This window comes from Syngnathus typhle, linkage group LG3 (genome assembly GCF_033458585.1).
Source record: "Syngnathus typhle isolate RoL2023-S1 ecotype Sweden linkage group LG3, RoL_Styp_1.0, whole genome shotgun sequence".
Classification (NCBI taxonomy): Eukaryota; Metazoa; Chordata; class Actinopteri; order Syngnathiformes; family Syngnathidae; genus Syngnathus; species Syngnathus typhle.
This window is the reverse complement of record NC_083740.1, coordinates 18412792-18436076: the sequence shown is the minus strand read 5'-3', so window position 1 is coordinate 18436076 and position 23285 is coordinate 18412792. Positions and strand designations below refer to the sequence as shown.

At 41.2% G+C, this 23285-nt stretch overlaps 1 protein-coding gene across 1 annotated transcript in view; it reads right to left on the bottom strand.

Annotated features, from left to right (window-relative positions):
- maml3 (mastermind-like transcriptional coactivator 3) overlaps window positions 1-22994 on the bottom strand; it is a 104601-nt gene extending 81607 nt beyond the window's left edge. The window contains exon 1 of the mRNA XM_061274526.1: window positions 21874-22994. Within this exon, the coding sequence (XP_061130510.1) occupies window positions 21874-22254 (381 nt within the window). The 5' untranslated portion in view covers window positions 22255-22994. The remainder of the gene's footprint in view (window positions 1-21873) is intronic.
- Window positions 22995-23285: the final 291 nt, after the last annotated feature.

Below are 23285 nucleotides of genomic sequence, written 5' to 3'. Positions count from 1 at the left end.
TTCATTTTTGGCTCATGGGCCATGTGTCTAGTGATATAAAAAGAGCCAATAGGTCTCGATTACCACGTATTACAAAATGATATGACTAGAAATTACATTAACGTTATCCAGGAAGAGTATAATAGCATATCTGTAAACCCGACGATAGGAAAGGAGGGAAGAAAGTGAGTGTTATTTTGAGAGGGGCAGCTGGTGTGTTTCCTTGGTTGTGATCGTTCTTGCTGCTATTTTGGGACACACTCAGGAAGTGATGTACGGACAGGTTGCTGATGAAGAATGCGCAAGCAAACCCGGCTCAACCAAAACAAGTGTGACTGATTCTCCCAGGATGTCCACTGGGTGGATGACAAACAAATGAGAGAAATGTTATGATAATGACACACCTCAATGATACTTGACTAAGAAAAACACAACATATCTAATCTCCCTGAAGATGGCTATACAGTGGACCCAGCCCAGCCGCGAATAGCCAATAGACACTCCACTGAAAGTGATAAGAATGGTTAATATCACACATGGGCAACGAGACTCAATTTTGAAAATACATTTTTTCACTGTTGCTGGACTATTGAAAGATGTAATGTCAGTCTTAACCACAGGGTGGCAGACATCGCTCACCAGTGCCTCCAACGCAAGCTAGAATTGTGAAGAAGAACTTGTCATGGCAACCACAACATCAATTTCAAAAGTACAAAAATAGTACAATTTGTTTAGATTTCATGAGGATTTTCTCAATTTGTGTCTTCGAAACACATGGCAACAGTCCAGGCTTAATAGTGTTTCAAACATGTATAGCCGTCGTGATGATTCAGGACTAACTTTACTGCTTTGTAATTAACACCAGTGAGTAAGCCAGCCTTTTCATTTGAGGATTTGAATGACAGACAGGAAAACATATAATAGTATAATATTAAAATCTTTGGGTAAGATATTTTTGCGACCGCATGCACATAGCGAATTCTTGCACTTAATGTTGGTTTACTGTCTGGTAGTTTTATGCCATCTTTGAATGTGAGTTTTGATTGCGAGAGGGGTGAGGGGGTGGGGTTAATCATTTTATAGTCAAACGTCTACATACGATTGCTTAAACATACAAATTTTTCAATTTATGATGTGAAATTTAATGAAATATTTGACTCAACACCCGAAGTACAGTGATCCCTCGCTACTTTGCGTTTCGTTTATCGCGGCTTCACTACATTGCAGATTTTTTTTCCAAATTAAAAAAACATTTAAAAGTCAAAATAAAACTTCTAAATTGAGGAAAAATGTGTCTAACCTTTAGGACAATGTAGCATTGCTCCAAATGTTCGTTTACATTCCTTTAGAAGTCCGTTTTCACATGTTAGCACGATCGCGAATTAGCATCTTTCCACTAACTCGTTAGCCTGCCCAGTACTTCTTGTTGGTGACCGTACTTTGTGGATTTCACTTATCGCGGGTGGTTTTTGGAACCAATTATCCGTGATAAAAGAGGGATTACTGTAATTCCCACCACACAATGTCATCATGGTTAGCCCACGAGATGGAGGCACGTCAGGGTGTTAGTTAGCGTCCCAAGAAGGCTAACGCAAATGGTAGTCATGGTGAAAAAAGGAAGAAGGTGAGGATTTCCTTACAACTAAAACAAGAAAACATAAGAAAACATGCGTGCGAGTGATCTTGCAAAACAATATGGCCGTAAGAACGTGTCAACAATTAGAGGAAGCCCTCAAAGCGGTCAAGCCATCCAAGAGGATCACCATCATCTCTAAACATCTCAGCCCTACCCTGGAAGAGATGGAACGCCTTTTGCTTGTATGGATAAAGAACAAGGAGATTGCGGGCAAAACCATCACTGAAACGATCATATGTGAGAAAGTCAATGCGTTATGTTGATGATATGTCAGCTGGATAAAAGAAAACTGAAAAATAGAAAGAAAATATATAAAATATAAAAAAAAGCTAAGTTAGTTTGACGTTCAGTAAGTTTCAGTAAGTTAGGGAACTATGTATCTCTGAGTCTCTAAGGTACAGTGTGTCACGTCAATCAACCTGTAACCACCCACCATTCACACACTCACAGCCACGCCCCACCAATCTTCTCATTCACCCACACCTGCCAGCTGCTCGTTAGACGCCCTACTTAAACTCCGCGATCACGTCACTCCCGTCAGTCTGTCCTGTGATGCCACTGCGCTCTGTCCGGCTGACTCCTATTCCGCTCTCTGACCCGTCCCGCCTTCCTTGCTGCCCTTCCGACCACCTGACTGTTACCGACCATGTCTTGCTTGCCGCCCAACCTGACCACCTACCCGTTACCGACCACGTCTTGCTCGCCGCCCGTCCTGACTCTCCGACCACGATCACCGCAAGCGCCCTTCCCTGCTACACGCTTGCCTCGCTGCTCTCTCCACCAGGCCTGCTCCTGCCCACCGACTTCCCAGCGTGCCGTGGAGCGCGTTCCTCCAAGAAGCAGTGAGTTCCAGCCAACTGCCACGAACCAATCATCGCCCTGTTCCGGCCCGACCTCCAACACTCCACTTTCCCTTCACTAAATCTCAAAGTCTGTATCACTCTGCACTTGGTTGCTTCGTCTGATCTGTCACACAGTGACAATAAAAACCCATTTTTATTGATTATTTCTTTGTAATTTGTTTCTTTTTATATCTCTCCGATATAATGTTTTATTGCTATGTGTAATTATCTTCAGTATTTATTTGAGGAGTTATCGTTGTTGTTTTTTTGGCTTGGAATGAATTAAACGAATGACAGTGTATTATTGTGGAAATATTTGATCCAATATACAAATATTTCAACATACAAAGTAGATCCCGGAACGAATTAAATTCGTATGCAGAGTCTTGACTTTATGAGGTTATTCTGGGTAGTTGAGCACTGGTTCTTTTTTATGTGCATTTAAAAGATACTCTTCTGTAGATTGGCTCAACCAAAAACAGACATACAGATACTTTGTCCTTTTTGGCATTTTGGTCAATCATCTGGTTAGGATGTGTGCAGTCCTATGCAGACCCCAGTGGTGCTTATGAGAAAGTGTGCCTGCCCATCCATCCATCCATCCAAAGTGTGCCCCTCTCAATCAAGTTGCACATTCTTAGTCTATATTAATAGTTTAGACAATACAGTAACCACTCTATTCTAAACACGTTTTCAAACATTGCTGTACCCTTAAAAATCCAGCACAGAAAACATTTCCAGATAAAATTCCTTCCATCCATTTTCTGTACTGTACAGTGCTTCACCGTGATAGAGTTCCTGTAAAGTGAAAAGAAACAATGACTATGCTTCAAAATTGTGAAAAATCCACCCATTCCACGCAATGTGATAAAACCACGCCCCACCCAACAGTCAATCTGAACGCAAAATAATACAGAATTGTTCCAGATAATTGCTGAAGCATGTCCCAAAGTGAACCAAATAAAATCCTTTACAATCTGCAAAGAAACAAGTTTGCCTGAGTGAACTATACACTGATGAAGGAATATAATCTCTGTTTATATCCCCTTAATATACATCGAATAATCCCCTCGCTGGAAGAAACTGACAGGTCAAACTTTGAACAGAAAACTCCGTGCACAACTCTCACTGTGACAAAAGGGGGCAGTATTTAGAGATCGTCTTCTTTCAGTCAGATTGTGATATTAAGTATACGTTGGGTAGAAGAACAACACTGCTTGGTGTTTGAACACACAGATCCCCTCACAAGCCGCCCCTGTGTCCTCACTCTCGTGCTCTCCACTGTATTGCACTCTGCAGTATTATCAGATGTGTTTTCTTTCCCCCTGCACTGCAGCCACTGTGGCACAATTATCTGGCTACTGCACTAATGGCTATTGATGCAGCTAAGGGCCTTATATACACACACACGCACGCACACACCAACACGCACACACTTGCAGATGCATTCATAAAAAATTCATGACGCTGGCTCAATATGAAGGTGCGTGTGTGTGCGTGCGTGCGTTTGTGCGTGCGTGCGCACAATGGAGTGGTCAGCCATAGAATGTATAACAAATGTCATTCATCAAAGGAGAAAAGAGGCAGATGATATCTGTATGCATATCACTTAGCATGACAAAAACGACGATATACAGGTAAATGCTGCTTTGAAAAAGCGATTCAATGTGTACTCTTAAATGTTACGTGTGAATATATAATATATATATATATATATATATATATATATGCACACACACACACACAAGAGCCACAGCCCAAGTACAGCATGCGTGTCCGTGTCCACGTTGCTGGAGTCTATGCTGTAGGTAATTCCCTCTTAGTGAAGGATTTTTCTTTGCAATGAACCTGCGCTGAGAAAGCTTTAGAGCACTAAGCCTCCTGGCTGAGACTGAACCTGGGATCAACCAAGACAAGAAGCAAGAGATGGAGGGAGGGATGGATGAAGGCAAAAGAGTGGGAGAGAAGCACGGGTGGGTCTGAATGATCGAGCAGATTACAGAGGAGGAAAATCTAAAGTCAAATGGAATGAAAAGATGATGAGAAGACAAGTTGAAGCAAGAAGGAGAATTCTGGGAGAAAATTTGAAGGGTTAATAAAGAACTGAGTGGGATAAAATTGGGAAAAGTGGTGATCCACATTAGGGATGTACATAAACAGCTCACAATGAACAATTCTGTCGATTGTGTGGTTTTGATTGTTTGATTGGCTTATCCAAATGACCCAAGGAGCTAAATTGTCATGGCCCCCGTGAAAAACAGGTCCTCGGTGAAAAAGCACAACAAAGGACTACTATGATGAATAAAAATTTTGGAATTTTTTTTCCCTTAACTAGACACAGGTCATTGGAGACCCTCCTTTGAAGGCGAACGTGTAGTATCCATGGGGCCCGGCCGGACACAGCTCCAAAGGGTAATGGACTCACCACCGAGGAGTCAGGTGGACAAAGGTGGGGGACCTTGGCAGTCTGATCCCCAGCAAAAGAAGCTGGCTCTAGGGTTGTGGAATGTCACCTAGATGTAGTCAAGCTTGCCTTGACAGATAGCTTGAGCTTGTACCAGTCCACTTGAGTAGGTTTAAACTCGCTACTACTCTCTAGTTACCCACAGAGAGAGGCGCCGAGCAGGTGTGGTCAGACTTTTTGCCAGCCAACTGGATCCCTGTACATTAGTGTTCACCCCAGTGGAGCAGAAAGTAGCCTACCTACGCCTTCAGTTGGGGTGATGGGGTCATAATTGTCAACAGTTCATAGTACCCCCTTCCTTCTTTGGAGTCCTTGGAAGGCCTGCTGGAGCGAGTTCCTGCTGGTGACTTAATCATTTTACTGGGTGACTCAGTGTTCACATGGGCAATGACAGTGAGACCTGAAAGGGAGTGATTGGGAGGGATAGCCCTATCGATAAGAAACCAGGTGGACGGACCCACACGTGTTTGTCTTGATCCCCACTGAATCCCCGATACTGACCCCTGGAGTTCGATCAAACCCCGGTTAGGAAACACCGCCCTAGGATCTAGGTGTCGCCAACATGCTCTCCACATTACCAAGTCAGAGGGTTCGTGGAGGCAAAGTTAGTAAGGGAAACAATGATGAATTATTAACCCTCATATAGATAGACCAATTGTGCTACTTTCGAAGTGTGTATCAAAGTGAATCGTTCGTTTCATTCGGTGTTAATTTACTTTTTAAGCAAAGTCCCAACTTCACTGGAATTGGCGTTTGTACGGTATATTAAAGGACACGTATCATGAAGAATCTACTTTTTTTGCTTTTAAAATCATGTTCTTGTGTATCTGGAGTATCCAGGAGTGTAGAAAAGTGTAATCTACCCCTCCAGGTGCTGCAGAGATACTGCTATGATCGTTTTGGGGGGCAATTTTTCACTGTTCAGAGTTCTCCATTTTCTATGACGTTTTTTTTACCTATATATTACATCACATGGGGCGGGACAAACCAAACAAGGTAATGGGTGTTGCTTGCCAAACGGAAATCCAAGTAATAAACATGGATCCGCCATGTTTAAGACAAATCCACTTTGTTTATTACTCGGTGAGACTTTTGTAGTCCAAACCAGTGGTCCCCAACCACCGGGCCGCGGACCGGTACCAGTCCGTGAGTCACTTGGTACCGGGCCACCAAGCAGCACAGATTTTTTTTTTTTTTATCGACGATCAATTAATTCAGGTCAAGACACTCGTCCCGGTCACGTGACATGTTTTCCCAGTCGAGCCCGCAAAGCTAATATGTGGCGACAGGCTAACTAACCAGGCAATGAACCATTCAAAACTGCTTCAACACATGGAGACCAAGCATCCTGCAATAAAAGACAAACCTTAATCACATCGGGTGTCATTGTCTCCGATTACGTCTAGATGGGACCGGCTCGTTTCTGAGAAACAAACTCAGTGCTCCCACTAATTCAACGTAATGGTGAGTTATATTTTTTTTATTTATTTATATAAATGTATTATTTATTTATATAAATGCCGGTCCGCGAAAATATTTCTGACATGTAACCGGTCCGTGGCGCAAAAAAGGTTGGGGACCACTGGTCCAAACAACTCAAGAATGTCGAAGTGGAGAGATCAAAATGTTCCGTTGTTCAAGCCACACAAATCATTGCACAACATCAGAACCTTAAAGAAGTGCCTGGTCAAATTTCAATTTTTAAGCAGTGTTCCTACTTCTGTAATCAAAGTCCTGCTTGTTAAGGAGTGTTTCAGAAATATTTTGTCAGTATAGAGAAGGATTTGTCAAAATACCTCATTTCATTGATTGTTCAGTTCCTTCAATCTATGTGAACGACGGACACAATAAAGCGGTAAGTTCGAGATGACTCAAAAATAAACTGTATTTCACTTTAATAATCTTGTGTTTTCTTAGCATTAGCGTCAGTCTTTGTGCTGATTTTGGAGCTGTGCGCCCTATGTTTTCACTTCTTGTGGGTGTATTTCGAATAGTTGTATCAGATGCAGTGCATCGAAGGTGCTGTTTTATTCTTGGGCAACACAATAATACGTTCCATGCATTTGTTAGCTTCTCGCTAACGCTAGCATTAGTTTACTTCGTAGCTTGACTGCAGTGCTTGTTTACAAGACGTTCATAAATATTGTGAGGGGATTTATTTTATAACATGTATGGTTGCAAGTCTTCTGTCGTTGATATATTTTAATCAATCAAAAAGTTTGTGGCGCAAGTAAACTACCTCGTTTAAATCAGTGCTTCTCAAATAGTGGGGCGCGCCCCCCTTGGGGGGCGCGGTGCTATTCCTGGGGGGGCGCGTGTGACCCTGGGGAACAGGCTTTTTTTTTGGCAGTACTAGAATAAAGTGTAATTGCGCGTTTACTACAGCAGGGGGCAGTGGCGCTCTCATTGTTACTTCTGTCACGTTTGCGACAGTGCAACATTTTACGACTTACAAGACAAGTTAGGATAGTCACGGTGGGGAGGGGGGGCGCGAATAGTTTTCTTCTTGCTAGGGGGGGCGTAACAGAAAATAATTGAGAAGCACTGGTTTAAATAAAGCAAATAAAAAAAAAGTAAACACTCCCTTGGCTAAAAAAAAAAATACAAATGTCGAGCAGAAAGGGAGGCGCACATCTTGCGGCCTAGGAGGTGTGGGGTGTGACGTATCTAATTTGCATTTAAAGAGACAAGACCAAAAGGGCTTGCTCTGAGCTGCACTTCAGAACAAGTAGAAAACGAGGAATTCGGACAAAAGTATCATTGTTCCACTTTATATAGACCAGAACTAAATGAGTAAAACGTAAAACAGTAGACTTTATTACCGTAATATTTGGGCTTTAACTCTTACCTCAAGATCACAAAACATATGCGACTAAATAATACCTTCGTTTGTATTACACTTAACCGAAGATTAGCCACTGATCTGATTGGCTTTGCAGAGTGAAACGTTGCCATTGTGATTTGTGTTTTTCTATCAGCATCTAAGATGTGCAGAGTCACGCTCCTCTGAAATATCGACCATATCTGAAATATGTTGTGCTGCAGGTGATGTATTTCTTGGAACAACCAGCTTGTGACAAAACCAACTTCTCTTTCAATACAAGAGTGAGTTATTACCACTCAACTCAAAGCAATGCTGCAGACCAAATGGAAAAAAAAAATGAAAAAAGACAAACCCGGGTGTTTTGCCTTAAGCACCTCTGCATCTTCTGAATGAATCTCAGTGTTTTCATTCTCAGAGTTTCTCAGACATTTGACAGAGTTCACTTTCACATTTATCCCTTTACTGCACTGCAGAAAACATGCATTATTTAAATCAAATTGTAAAGTGGTATATACACAAAGACGGGTATTTATGAGACGTTCTTTACAAGCGTGTATTGTGCCTCCTCAACCTGCATGCAGCATTTTCATTTTTTGATGAAAACGAACAAAACATTCACCACAAAATAAATAACCATTTAAGAACTTCAATGAGCTGACATTCTGAGGATTTGGACTGTGCTGTATATAATTGATTTAATATTGTTTTATTTACCATTTTATCTAATGAAAATTTAATTAAAATCAAAATTTAATGTCTCCCAAACAGCCTCTTGGACCCCATTGTGTATGAGTGTGTGAGGAATACCTGTAATATGTACACACAAAATCCAAAAAGCTAGCTGTTCACTGATCAAAGTACGCAAGCAAATACAACTTTGTAATACTTGAATCTCTGTCTCCATCCACCTTCTGAACCACTTCTCCTCACGTGGGCGTGCTGGAGCCTATCCCAGCTGACTTTGGGCAGTAACACCCTGAACTGTTCACCAGCCAATTGCATGGCACACACAGACAAACAACCATTCACACTTACGGGAAATTTAGAATGCTCAATCAGCCTACCATGTATGTATGTTTCCGAAATGTGGGAGGAAACACACACAGGCACAGGGAGAACATGCAAACTCCACACAGGAATGCCGGAGCTGGAACTAAACCCGCAACCTCTGCACTGTGAGGCAGACGTGCTAACCAGTGAACCACTGTGTACTTGAACATTTTAATTTAAAAAAAAAAAGGATAAAAAGCAAATGCATCAGTTATAATTTAATCATGGAAAGGAATGAATAAATGTATGCTCTAGTCAAATTGTAGTCTCTAAATTATTACTCCGAAACAGAATGCTTTTGGACATTTACAGTAATACAGTGATCCCTCGCTACTTCGCGTTTCGTTTATGGCGGCTTCACTACATTGCGGATTTTCTTTCCAAATTCAAAAAAACATTTAAAAGTCAAAATAAAACTTCTAAATGGAGAAAACATGTGTCTAACCTTCAGGACAATGTAGTATTGCTCCAAATGTTTGTTTGCATTCCTTTAGAAGTCCGCTTTCGCGTGTTAGCACGATCGCGAATTAGCATCTTTCCGCTAACTCGTTAGCCTGCCCAGTACTTCTTGTTGGTGACTGTACTTCGCGGATTTCACTTATCGCGGGTGGTTTTTGGAACCAATTATCTGTGATAAATGAGGGATTACTGTACACTCAAGACAATGTGAACACATTAATTGTCACTGCATAAAATGTTGTCGAGAATGTTGTTCAAAATCTTATAGTCACGTTTGGCTCATTGGTAATGTGTGTGACAGTAAAATAAACATCAAGTCACTATCATTATTTCTTCTTCTCGTGGACACACCCACCCACACCCACACGCTGAAACCTTAATATTAGTGATAACTTCATACATTCATATTTTACCATTTTAATATTCTTATGTGCATTTGAGTGGAAGAAGAGCCCCCGCCTCCCCCAAGACACACACTCAAAAATGTAAAGCCGTAAACTGCTAAAGGTAACTGCTAACACAAAATAATGGCAAAACACATCCAGTGGATGAATAATCTCTTTGGATTGTGGTTGTACGGCACACACCAGTACTATACCAGGAAAGTATTTTCAATACCTCCGTCAAAAATGGAATGATGTTTATTTAGTACTGATACTTTGAGAGTGATTGTGACAGGCTGCAGGAAGCAGTTTGTGCAACTGCAGCCACTGCGCTCTTCCATATTGGGCTGGGCCTTTCTCACTCCCCAAAGCAAGTGGAGAGAGAAAGAAGTGGCCACAAGCTTTTCCGGGTCTGCTGACGGTTCACAGCTTGTTAACAAAAAAAAAAAAGGCACGTAAATATTATGCTTACATAGCTGACAGTCAGGGCAAGTGGAAAAATACTCAACAGCCTGACAGCAAAGCATGCTAATAAATGTCACAAACCAGAGAAGGGAACACATCCAATAAGGAAAATCACTTCACTCAACTGCATCGTCAGTTACATAAAAGAGTGACAGGTTCGCAAATTTGACACAGTTAAAAAACATAAACTCAGAAGTCAAGGAGTAGGAATTATTTTGTGACCAAGTTGTTTGACTGGTTGCATTTGACTAAGCAATTAATCAATAGTGTTTGTGGATGAGCAAAGTAGAGCACACACAACTCCAGCTACGGCGCTGCATTAAGTCATCATCTGTTTTATTTCAACGTGCTTGTAAATAACAGTTTAAATGTAAATTTAACATTAAAAGAAATCAACCTCGGTTCACAAAGGTAATCTGTTGTGAGACTGTGCATGAACTGAAGCTAGTTTTCCTATTAAAAAAACAATGGCACGGCAGGGTGGCTGACTCCAGCTACATCACGTAACAAAATCAACTGAAGTCAAAACGGGTAATCACTTGCGCTTTTTGCCTTCTTGGCATCCATACTAAGAACTTATTTGGATCAAAAACCAAACAAACAAAAGACATGTATGGGATTTTAAAATAGGTGACGAACAGCACTGATGACATTCACAATGTCTCTGCCACATCGACGGATTTATCCAATTATTGAAAATGTCAAACAACAAATGTCAGTTATTTGACTTTTTGTGCTAATTCAGTCTAAACATCAAGTACATAGTCAATAATAAATAAACTGCAAGTGTGCTGGATCCATGCATCGCTAAAGCTGCAGATAATAAAAGCCGATTCCACACAAATTAGTTGAAAGAACATTTTCTATTTGTCTACTGAGGCAACTGTGAACTGAACAATATATAGAGTAAAAAAAAACAATGTGTGCACACGTTTGTGACAAAAATCTTTCTTATGTAAAGCAAGTGTTGCATTTTAAACAAGGCTACAAACAGTAGACGCAAGAGAATAACGGTATTCTTGTTCAAACATGTGTAACAGCTGAGCTGCCGTGTCAAAACTGGTATTTTATCTAATCAAGAGAGAACAGTGGTGCCTCGGACTATTTGTTCACAAAGTTGTTCACTTGAGTGCTGGCGGTGAACGCTGGCAAACCTAGTAGATGTTTTTCAAGTAACAAGGCATAATTCATCTGATTCTTTGTTTTGAATTGGGATCACAAACTTGACGAACGAGTGCTATATGATGGCAATGAACTTATAGTTCAACTCGATTTATACTAAGCAGCAGTTTGGCAAACTGAACAGTAAATCACTTTTTGGTTTTTTGCTTTTTCTGCTGAGGCGAGAACGAATTACACTAATCCCTCGTTTATTGCGGATAATTGGTTCGAAAAACCAACCGCAATAAGGGAAATCCGCGAAGTACGGTCACCAACAAGAAGTAATAGGCAGGCTTACGAGGTAGCGGAAAGATGCTAATTCGCGATCGTGCTAATTCGCGATCGTGCTAATATGCAAAAAACAGACTTCTAAAAGAATGTAAAGGAACATTTGGATCAATACTACATTGTCCTAAAGGTTAGACACGTTTCCTCAATTTAGAAGGTTTATTTTGACTTTTAAATGTTTTTTTTAATTTCGAAAAATAATCCGCGATGCAGTGAAGCCGTGATAAACGAAACGCGAAGTAGTGAGGGATCACTGTAATGGCATTCCCATTGACTTCAAAGGGAAATGGTTTGAAATACAGTAAGGAATTTAACTTAAATCAACCACTGGATAATAATTTCTTTAAAATATTTCACTGGCTAATATCTTAAATTCGCAAAAATACAGAGAAGTTGAAGTTTGAATTTCTATGTTTTGTCGTTTGTGATATTAGTGTTTTACTAGGGGTGTAACGATACATCGATACACATCGATTAATCGATATAATGCTCTACGATTTATTGGCATCGATGCTAAAGGTAAACATCGATTTATATCGCCGTGTTTGACCTCGGACATTAGACGCGACTTTATTTTGAAATCCAGTTCATTGTTGCTTGCTTCCTCTTTCCGGGAGCAGTGCGCCCGCGTTGTTGTGTTGTGAGCAGAGCACGCACGTGAAAGGGGAGGCGACAACTAGTACGCGGCTCTTGGGCTGGTGCTATGGCTAGTGTCCAAAAAGACGAGGAAATTTGCTCCCCTTTAGGCTTCAAGTCATTCGTTTGGAAGCACTTTGGATTCCAAAGAAAAGATGGCTCAACGGACAAGACACGTGCAGTTTGTAAATCCTGCCATGCGGTGATCAAATATTCAGGGAGCACAAATCTCGCCGCACATTTAAAGAAAAAACACGACATCAAAGTTCAGTGTTAAAGTAAGCAATTTGTATACTACAATACTCTTGTAATTTCCTAAATAAAGAGTTTGCAGTACCTTGTTGATTTTGCGTATGAATTGTTATAAATCAGGATATTGTTCCATATTTTTTATTAAAAAAAAAAAAATCGATCGTAGAGCACTATATCGCGATATATCGTGAATGAATCGCAGCAGGCTTTAAAATATCTGCAAATATCGTATCGTAGTTCTTTATATCGATATTATATCGTATCGTGACAAAACCCGCGATTTACACCCCTATGTTTTACCTAATGTTTTAGGATGCCAGGTTTTGCCAAAGTATCACTTGAGTGCCAGTATTGAGTATTGATCTCTTTGCTCAGCAGCAATTTGAAACTAGATTACTACTAGATTATTATGATGCACTTTATTTTGGAGATAGCCAATCCCAGTTATCTTCTCCAGTTGGTACAAAATGCTGCTGCTTGCCATCTAAAAGCGTTCTCAAACGACACCACTTTTTTGTCGTTCTTGACTGTCGCGCTGTCACGCAAGATAAATATTATTCTATGTCTTGGAGTGGGTGAGACAACACACAAGTCCATCGCTGATGTAGTAATTCATTAATTGTAATGAAAAATTTGTTTTGTAACATGTTGGAAAAGTGAAACCAAATGTTTTATTAATATTTAACAAAGGTGATCGGTCTGCCTTCATGGAGGATGATAGAGATTGGGGAATATTTACTGTTGTTGACAATCTGACTTTCTGAGGATTAATAATCAATTAGTTGTCGATTAATCGTTGCACCTCTAGACGACACGGGGATAGGAATTTAAGATGACCTTGTTACAGTTGGTTGTGTAAACATTCAAATCAAATGGTAAAACACAAAAATAGCATTGCTAGTTGACGTTGTGTGGCAATGCTTTTCTTTTTTAATGGTTTATGTTTAGCAAAATGCAAAAAGGGTGTTGTTATTCCGGCACACTAAACAAAAGGATAACTGTGTTTGTGTGTGTGTGCGCGTGCGTGCGCACATGTGTATATGCATGCGTGCGTGTGTGTTCCTGTAGAACATGTGAACAAGCGTGGGAGGAGGGAATGTGGTTTGCAGCCACCCCAGATTAAAAACAACCAGTATGTGTGCACAGGAATTGAGGGGCAAAGGGTGAGAGGAAGCTAATGAAGACATAAGAGTCATACAAAAAAGGCACTCTGCAAAAAACCCAAAAACAAATGCTGTCCAACAGTCATCAAAGAAAACTGCAAGGAACAGTGTTTACAATAGTGTTTACCAAGTCCAAACTACACACCAGTGATGTCATGATTGTAAATTGACATCACACACTGCGTGTGTGCATGCTTGTGCATACTGTTGAGTGTCAGCTCCATGCCAGCTCGGTATTTTAAATATAGCACTCGGGCAACAGTCACAGCTGACATTGCCCATGCTCTTGCCAGCAAGATCATCGATGCTACATTACTGCTTTACTAAAGAAAAGAAACCAGAGAAGTACTGAACCCAGGGGGGGAGACGTTGGAGAGGAAGGGAGGGAGGGAGGGAAAGAGGGAGAGAGGGAGAGAGGGAAGGAGGAAGGCCTCAGATTCATGAATACTCAGCCGCCCACACGCCGGCCTGACCTGCCAGCAGTCAAGCCGGACAACACTACAAGAGAGCGTGCGTGTGTATGTGTGAGACGGAGACGTTCCTTTACGAGGTGGACGCCAAGAAGCGAGTACAACCAAAAGACAGGTTGTCCCGAGCCGCAGTTTTCCCGCTACTAATGTAACCCTCACAGCCTTACAGCTGCATGTTATGTGGGGAACAAAAGGACATAGTGGTTGTGTGATTTAAAACACTGTGACATGTTGGTTGAAAATAACTTGTTCATTTTGATCTTTGCCCAAGTGAATGTTTTAATCAAGATACTCACAAACAATCAGGGCGCTGAGCACAAACCAGTTTTGTTCAAAACGCAACAGACAATTGACTACTAAGTGTTTTAATCAAGATCCTGACAGACAATAAGGGCACTGAGCACAAACAAGTTTTTTTTAAAACGCAACAGAAAGTTGACGACTACCGTATTTTCCGGACTATAAGCCGCTCCGGAGTAGAAGGGTGTATTCAGACCAGAAAAGTCATTTAGTCCGCTTGTTTGCTCTGGACCAGAAGCGGACTTAATTTTTTTGATTTGGTGCGGTTCCTATTCAGACTGTACATTTTGCAAGTGAAGTATACACATCCACGCTTGTGACGATCTGTGTTCCCATTGGACAGCAATGACCAGGGCGGCACACAGAGCACAGACCCGGAAATGGAGGAAAATATGCGAGTCCGACGCGCTGCGTTCCTGCTCTGCATATTTGTGCTCTACGCTGTTTGTTTTTACACCTGAAGCGAACCGCACCAGAGTTCGTTTGGAAAAAAAATGGATCTCAGTCCATTTCTTTAATCGGCACCAGGATTCATTTGCGTCTACTCACACCTGCACAAAAGATCCGGACCAGCGTTACAATCGAACCCTGGTTCGTTAAAAGTGGACCAAACAATCAGGTCCGAATACACCAGCCATAAAATGCATAATAAGGACGAAAAAGATATTTATAAGTCCCACCGGAGTATAAGTCGCATTTTTCGGGGAAATTAATTTGATAAAATCCAACACCAAGAACAGACATGTCATCTTGAAAGGCAATTTCAAATAGAATAGGCCACACCAGGCTGAACGGTACGGTATGCTAACGTTACATGAACACATAAACAAGGAACGTGCCTGACGTAACATATTAAGAGTTATTCAAATAACTATAACACAAATAACATGCTAATAAGTTCATCTAACCATCCGTGTCACTCCAAATCATTAAATCCAATGAAATCTTCATCTTCTGTGTCACTTATAAACAACTCCGGAAACCCAGGAAGTAGAAGATGCGGCGCTTCCTCTTCTACGTCGCATACGTCAGTTACAGTTCCAATTATTCCACAGGTGTAGAGCGCCCTCTTGCGGTTTAGTGTGAAAATAAAATGTGAAATTTTATAATGTGTTAATAATTTCACACATAAGTCGCTCCTGAGTATAAATCCTACCCCGAGCCAACCTATGAAAAAAACTGTGAATTATAATCCGGAAAATACGGTAGTAAGGAACATGTTTAGTTGTCATCTTAAACTAAAGAAATGAAACCTAAAAAGACATATCATATCCCATGGAGGTATCCAGCCAAAGCTTTCAGGTTTTAAAACAAAACCATGAACCTTGTAAAATAGAAAAGATGTTACAATTCATTATTCATTGCCTTTCAAAAAGAAACACAATTAAGATATCACTTCAAAAGAAGATCCATTCATTTTCTGTACCACTTATCCTTTGGTTGGAGGTATGCTGGAGCTCATCCCAGCAGAACTTGAGAAAGATGCAGGGTGCATATTAAACTGGTTGCCAGCCAATTGGAGGGCACAAATATACAAACTATCACACAATTCAATAAACCCACCTTGCATGTTTTTGTAATGTGGGAGGAAACCTGGAGCACCTGAAGAAAACCCACATAGGCTGAAGGAGAACATGCAAAGCCCACAGAGGAAAGCCTGAGCCCACAACCACTGAACAGTGATGCTAACCAGGCATCCACCATGCTGTTGAAGACACAGTTTCCAGTCAAACCACTAAACTGCTTAAGCATGTTAACAAGTAGAAAAAAAATATTTGTCTTCTGACAAACTAAAATAGACTAACCTTGCCTGTAAACTGATTTTTTTCGATATTTGTGAGTTCAAAAAAAAAAAAGAGAACCCATCTTGCCCCGGGCCCGCTGATATTCTCTGAGCTGAACCAATCACAAAGCGACAGTGTGTTTAGGGGTGAGCTATAAAAACAAGAAGCGCAAAGACCAATGGAAACCAACAAACCAAACATGGCGACGATCAGTGGACGAAATTGATTCTGTTCTTTGAGAATTATCCAGTTTCATTTTTGAAAGGACAGTAAGATGTACTTTATTCATTTTTAGATGGCGATGTCAGGAAAACATGACTGGAAAAACTGTTTGCAACCTTTTAGGAACCGTGAGGAAAAACAGTCGCTACGTGCGCAAATCCTCATGGTGGGAAACGGGCTTTTAGGTATTAGTGACTTGTTAACTAATTTTCTGAAGCCGAGCCATGACTGGTTGTGACCTGAGATCTGCCAACTGTGATGTCATTTTCAGTCTACAGCAAGCAGCGAAATGGCTGCCCCCTGAGATGGAGAAAAACAGGTGAGGCTTGCTGCTAAACCCATATTAATATGATAATAATTAATATAATATTAATCAGAATACAGTGTTTAGACTAGTGGGGGCACATAGAACATATTCTTGTAAAAAAAAAAATATATATGGGTTGACTTCCTCTTTAAGATGCATCAACAGAATATGAAACACAACGTTCAAACATTATCATTTATCATGATTGTTTCAGTGAATATATTTCATTCTAAAAAAATTACTGTGACAGGCCTTTGTGAATTACCAACTTCCACCAGATACAGGGTTTAAATAAGCTGCAGATATGATGAGAAGCACCAATGACACATTCTTCTGAGTTAAAGGCTGACATGTTAAAATGTCATAACCAAAACTCTGACAGAGAAGAAAATTTGGGTGCATGTGATGCCTAAAGAAAACAGTGCAACTGTTAGTGCAAACATTTAGTCCAGAACAGTGGTGAACCCATTTCGGGTGGGTCTTGGACAGCTAGAAAAAGTTCCATTTATTTCTAATTTGAATATTCTGCGACAGTACAGATGAGTACCAAGCTCCCACATACGTAGAACCAAATAAGTAAGTGACAGGAAGTGTAGCTGCTTTGAGCTTTAGCCATTACTTTACTCCATAAACAAAGACAGTGCAGATCAACCTCTAGCTTGAGGACGTCATGGCAACCAATACGCTTTTGGTGATACTACATCAAACTCGTGCCTTTTCTTTGTTGTTCTTGACGCCAAACAAGTGGGTAGCGACAAAGTGGGTAGCATTAGGAAAATGGTAGCCTGGCAAGCCAAACTCAGCGCTGTACCAGCAGCGATTGGGTCTGGTGGGGGGGGGGGGGGGGGGGGGATCACATCAAGCGCATTTCTGAGGCGGGGAAAACTTGATCAAGTGGACAGTTCGAAGGTGCTGAAGTTAGAGTAAACCTTCAATCTAGGTTGACACCAAAGACCTTCTAGACAACGTTTCCCAACCAGGAAAAGGATTACTTGTGCCGCGGGTACATGGCAACATGAAACATTTTACTCCCAAGGTGATTAGTGAATCCCGGGCAGACAAGTATTTTTTTCCTAATCATTCAAATTTAAACGGCTGTTTAAATGGGGCTTGTTTGGTTGAACTGCAGTTATTGTGGAAAAATTGTATAAGAAAAATATTAAAATTTAATATTAATTTAATAGTTTAATAGTTATTTTCATTTCATATTTTTGTTAATATATATATATATATATATATATATATATATATATATATATATATATATATATATATATATATATATATATATATATATATATATATATATATATTTTATTTTATTTATTTTCTGTTGTTGTATCAGTGAGTTACATAGAAGACACTGCCTAAGAATTCAGTGCTAAAATTTGAAAACACCAAACAAAATGTTTTTCATTGAATAATAACTTGTGTTACATTACCTTTCGGAGAATCGGCAACAGATATGTGCGAGGGGACACTCATCATATGACAAAAAGGGTTTGAGGGACCGGATTGCACTGGTACTACTCTCAATGATGCTACTCATATGTTATAAGAATTTGGCTTTTCAACGTGTGCAAATGAGTTTAGATTTCTCCAACAAGCACCAAGCAAGTAAAACTGAAAGAACTACCTGTCGTCCATGTTTGTCCATCTTCACACCAGTGACTCCTTTAAATTTGTCAGCAGAGGTTTTAGGCCGCCACATGAAGTAAATAAAACTGCCCTTTTAAAAAAAAAAAAAAAAAACGCTTCAAAATAGCTTCCATTCCTAATATTTCCCAACAACGAATTATACTATTGTTTCTCATCAACTAAAAGTGTGAATTTGAGTAAATTCTCTTATTTCCTGCCCTACATAAAAATAAAATCCTTCTACAAAGTGACAAATTTGAGCACGTTTACTGTAACTGACAAGAACATGAAGCAACATATAATAACTTCAGCTGTTTCCTCCCAAGGTGTCAACATTTTAGTTGGAACTGTCTTATTCCAAATTAGCCGGTCAGCCAAAAAAGTCACTGCCACAAACCTACTATAATTTAATGTTGCATGTTAAAATGCTTGCCGCTCAAGTGAAGGCCGTTAAAGCCTCATTTTCATTTAACACCTTGTATTTTGAGACATGAAATGTTTAACATTAGGTTTATATTTCTATGAAATTGCCCAGCTGAAAATGTTTCTAGACAATATTATACAGTTTTTGGCGATGTACAATGTGAGTTTAAGAATCAAAAGTGTTCATCATATAAAAAGGGAAACCAATTGGTTGTTCATTATTAAGTTCAGTGTAAAGTAAAAATATGGTTTGTCTGAACACACAATTATTCAATAGACTTTTCAGTAGGATACTCAAGTAAAATATGAAACAGTTACGGCCCTAAAGTTCCTCTGTTATATTGTCATACTTTTATTGTATAATAAAACTCTTGCTTCAGGCCCCTAGGATTTACCTGCAAAAAGGCTCCAAATACCAAGTTGCTTCTTAAATGATGTCATTAATTAGCAGAGTCTGTATTTAATCAGTAATGTCGACCTTTACTTGAACTTTCCCGCCGTAGTAAAATTTACCATCCTAAACTTTAACCGTGTTGTGTCAAGGTACAAAAAAAAAAAAAAAAAAACTATTCAACATGTCATATTTTATCTCTTTAGGATTTGATGTGTTATTTTGTTTCCATAATAACAAAATTGTTAGAACATATAGGTAAATCCTCTTTATTTGTTGCAGGTCCTTATGATAATATGATAACTAATGCAACATGAACATGTGTTCTTTTACCCCAATTTCCCATTCAGACCATACACAAAAATATATTTCTATAGGAAACGCTTGTGTAAAACAGGCTCAAATGAATACGACAAGATCAAATACAGTGATTATTAACAAAAAGTGGCCTGAAGTTTCTTAGGTATGATTTGATCAAACCATTCAAACAAGACAACTTCATCCTTGAAACACAAAAGTTATTTATGTTCTAGTTCTTCACACCAAGTCCCCCAAGAACTGTTGCTTGCTGTATGCTTGAGAACATTAGTGAACCCACAGATACTGCTTATGCTGAGTCATTAATGTGAATTTGCCCACTGAAAGGGACTCAATCAGGCTGTCCGTAATTAAAGACTTGCTCCTGTCTTGATATGGGAGTGTCGGAGAACCAAGAAAGAACATACTGAACTCTTGAGATTCCACATGACAATACAAAATAACTGCCTATAAAGCATCTAAATAAAATATTTGAAAAAAAATCCAAGTTGTGAGTAAATGTGGCAGCTAACTGTTTAATGGCTTTATTCTCATGTAAAGTCATAATTTAAAATGTACCTGTGTTGATCACTTGAAAGAATGCATGACATGATATAGCCATGAATTCACGTCACAAACCACTGTAAAAACAAAAAGGCTATTGCTCAATTTAACACAATGCGTCGACAGCAACAGCACAAACTCACATACTGTTTTTGAACATCTCGTGGATGTATGTAGCACACCTTCTCCACACGGCCTATTTTGAAGAACAGACTGTAACATTACCCTGTGGGCATTTGTGTCTGCATGCGTGCACACAATGGCTTTGGCGAGAGCAACAGCAAAGCTTGGCTTTCCTCGAATGCCTGCTTCTGCAGTGACTACATACAGCCATCTAGCTGCAGCTCCGCTCTTCAGAGCAAATAGAAAAAGGATAGCACGCGCTTCTCTCATTTCTCTTCCTCTACTTAAAACGATTCATGTCTTGACACTCCCAAGCACAGCACAGGTTGTTGCATTTGAAGTGCCGCCATTAGTGACGCAGAAGACCCTCCAATCTCCGAGCTTTTGTCAGACAATTCAGTTAAATGTCCACAAGGGCTACTGGGAGGTCCTGCATTGCACTCGAGTACTACGTCCGGACGCTTCTAGCTAGGCTCCTTAACAACAACTGCAACTTGCAAGGAAATTAAAGACACTCTTATTTTGCATCTCAAAAGGAGAGGACTTGGGCTCATTGCAGCAACAAAAGGAAAGACACTGTTGACATTCCAGACATGAGTCCTTTGGTCTTTTCTCAGGAAACCTGAGCCTGCCCACAGGAGATACAGTGCAAACAGGGATTCTACACAGTTTCTCTGTCTGTTCTGTTCGTCTCTATGGCCACATGCGATCACATGTTTTAGTCCAATTTTTTAAATGGTCAAAACCACAGTGAGAATCACAGAGGAGCACTACTATAATAGCAATCTGCCTCCCCCAATCAGAAATTGGCATAGCCACTCTGTCGGCTCCCCTAAGATTCATTTGTTTTTGCAACACATGGAAATATTGCCACTACTCTGGCGCCAATTTGAGGTCTGCTGCTTTGGTCCCCTCAAAATGAACAGGTGCCCGTGCGTCGCATCATTGACTGGTGACATCATGGTTTTCATTTTTAATTTCACAATAGTTAAACACCGGATTGTGGTTAGAGAAAAGAATATCAATTCAAGAACCTATTTACAATTAGATGCACCTTCCTGCTTTGCATGAGATGCTCCTTACAGAACTTCATACAATAAGTCTCGAAGCGTGAGTACGTGTACGTGGTTATTTCTGTAGTAATCGATATTACAATGTATCCGTATGAATTGTTTTTCTAACCACCACCATTTAAATAGGACTTGATTGAATCACCAAGTGCCCTTTAAAGACTCAATCCTAGTCATATAATAACGTAGTCCATGTAAACAAACTGGCACTGGGGGACGGGCTGTTGATTTAGAAAGCATGCCACAAATCTGGAGCCTAAACTGTCATTGCTGAGAGCAAGGAAGCATTTGTTACAACACTGATGCCTACTTGCAGGATATCACACACTTAACCCAAGAAAGGAGAAGTAGTTTGGCTGGAGGGGGTGGGGGGATTGAGTGCTCCTAGTTAAACACTTGTAAAACGCCCCTGCACAAGACAAAGAATCAGCTGTTAAGTATTAATGATGGAGTATTCTGTTACCCTTCCAAACAAACGCAACTTGTAGTAAAAGTGAGGCGAGCAATTACTTGTGAGTGAGCGTGTTGTCAACTAACTCTTCTAAGTGCGAGCGAACAAGTTGGTCGGGTAGTAGTCACGCAGCTACTGTTTGTGGTCCGTGGATGTTGAGTGAAGTGTCTGCGGAAGTGTGCGAGTGAAAGGGCTGTCTGTCTCTGGCTGTCATTGGGAGCGCGTCCTTACCGCTATAAGCGTGTTATTCCTCTGTTCCGTGGAAGCGGCCGAGTCTGGGTCGGCCGGCTGTTTAATCTGCGGCTGCTTACTGCCGCCGCTCCCGCTGGCCGACTTCTTGGCCCTTTGCTCCAGACTCCGTTGGTACAGGCTGACCGTCTCCCTGCGCTCGATCTCCAGCTGCTCGGCGTGGGCTTGCTGGTACCTGTTCTCGCAGTTGACGTGGTGTCTCCGGCAGCCCTCGATCCGCTGCCTCAGCCTCTCCACGACCGTGCTGTGTTTAGGTATGCCCACAGCCCCGGCAGGCACCATGTTCCCGGCGGCCGGGTTCATGCTGTTGTTGATGCAGATACTGCCGTTGGGTCCGGCAGCGGGGGAGGCGAAGTCCCCCATCACTGGGCCGGGTGGCTGCTATTTTGAAGGAACTTTTCTCCAACGTCCAGTCTGTCTTCACCGCTGCCCCTTCCTCCACCTCCACTACTGTTACCCCCCTCTGTGCGCTCCGCGGCGATGGGTGCCAAGGAGCCGGCCAGCGGAGGTCAGAGCGGCAACAGCCCCTCAAGTGGGCGACAACTAGGGGCTTTAAAGGGCAGCGAATCTTGCGCTCGTACGGCCGAGAGCTCGCGAGTGACCTCGTCTTCTTCCCTCCTTCACACAGTTTCAAAACAAACAGCTCCCGAGAAGACAAATAGGATCCAACATGAGAGGCTTTGACAATGAAGCGTCTCTCCGCCACTCACAACAACTCCACTGGAAAGCGGCGGTGTGAACACGGGCAGCCGGTGTTCAAACACACACCAGCAGTCCCGCTGAGCAGCAACAGTCCACTCGCCGCTTTACGGTCTTGTCCTTAGAGAAAAAGTTTTGCAGCTTGCACCTAACGGGTTCCGGAGTTTCCAACTCAACTTGCATGTCATATGGTTACTGGTTTGAAAGGAATCCCGGTAAGGGTGTCGCTTGGTTCTGTTGTGAGGCATCAAGAGTCCAGACGGCGTAAAATGTGAATATGGGAAGCAGTGGCGGAAGTGTGTAGTCACTGGCTGACGCCTGCCACCATCACAATAATCAAGTCAGCTTCTCCACCATGCCAGCGGAGTGATATCAGGACAGGAGTTGAGTAAAACCAGCCAGAGGCTGTGAGAAGCCCGCCGAAGGAAATCTGGAAAACCCGGCGCGGAATTATGGCGGATCCGGTGGTTCTCAAGTCCTTTTCAGTCATATGCCCCTTGAGAAATTCTATTAGCCAAGTAGACCCCCTCCCCAAACAGCGCAAATAAATATTTTGGGAAGAAAAACAAAAAACCTCAAAACAAACTGATGTGCCGCCATTGTCTGGTTTACTCAACTTTGAGCTCGATGGATGGATGGATGGATGGATGGATGGATGGATGGATGGATGGATGGATGGATGGATGGATGGATGG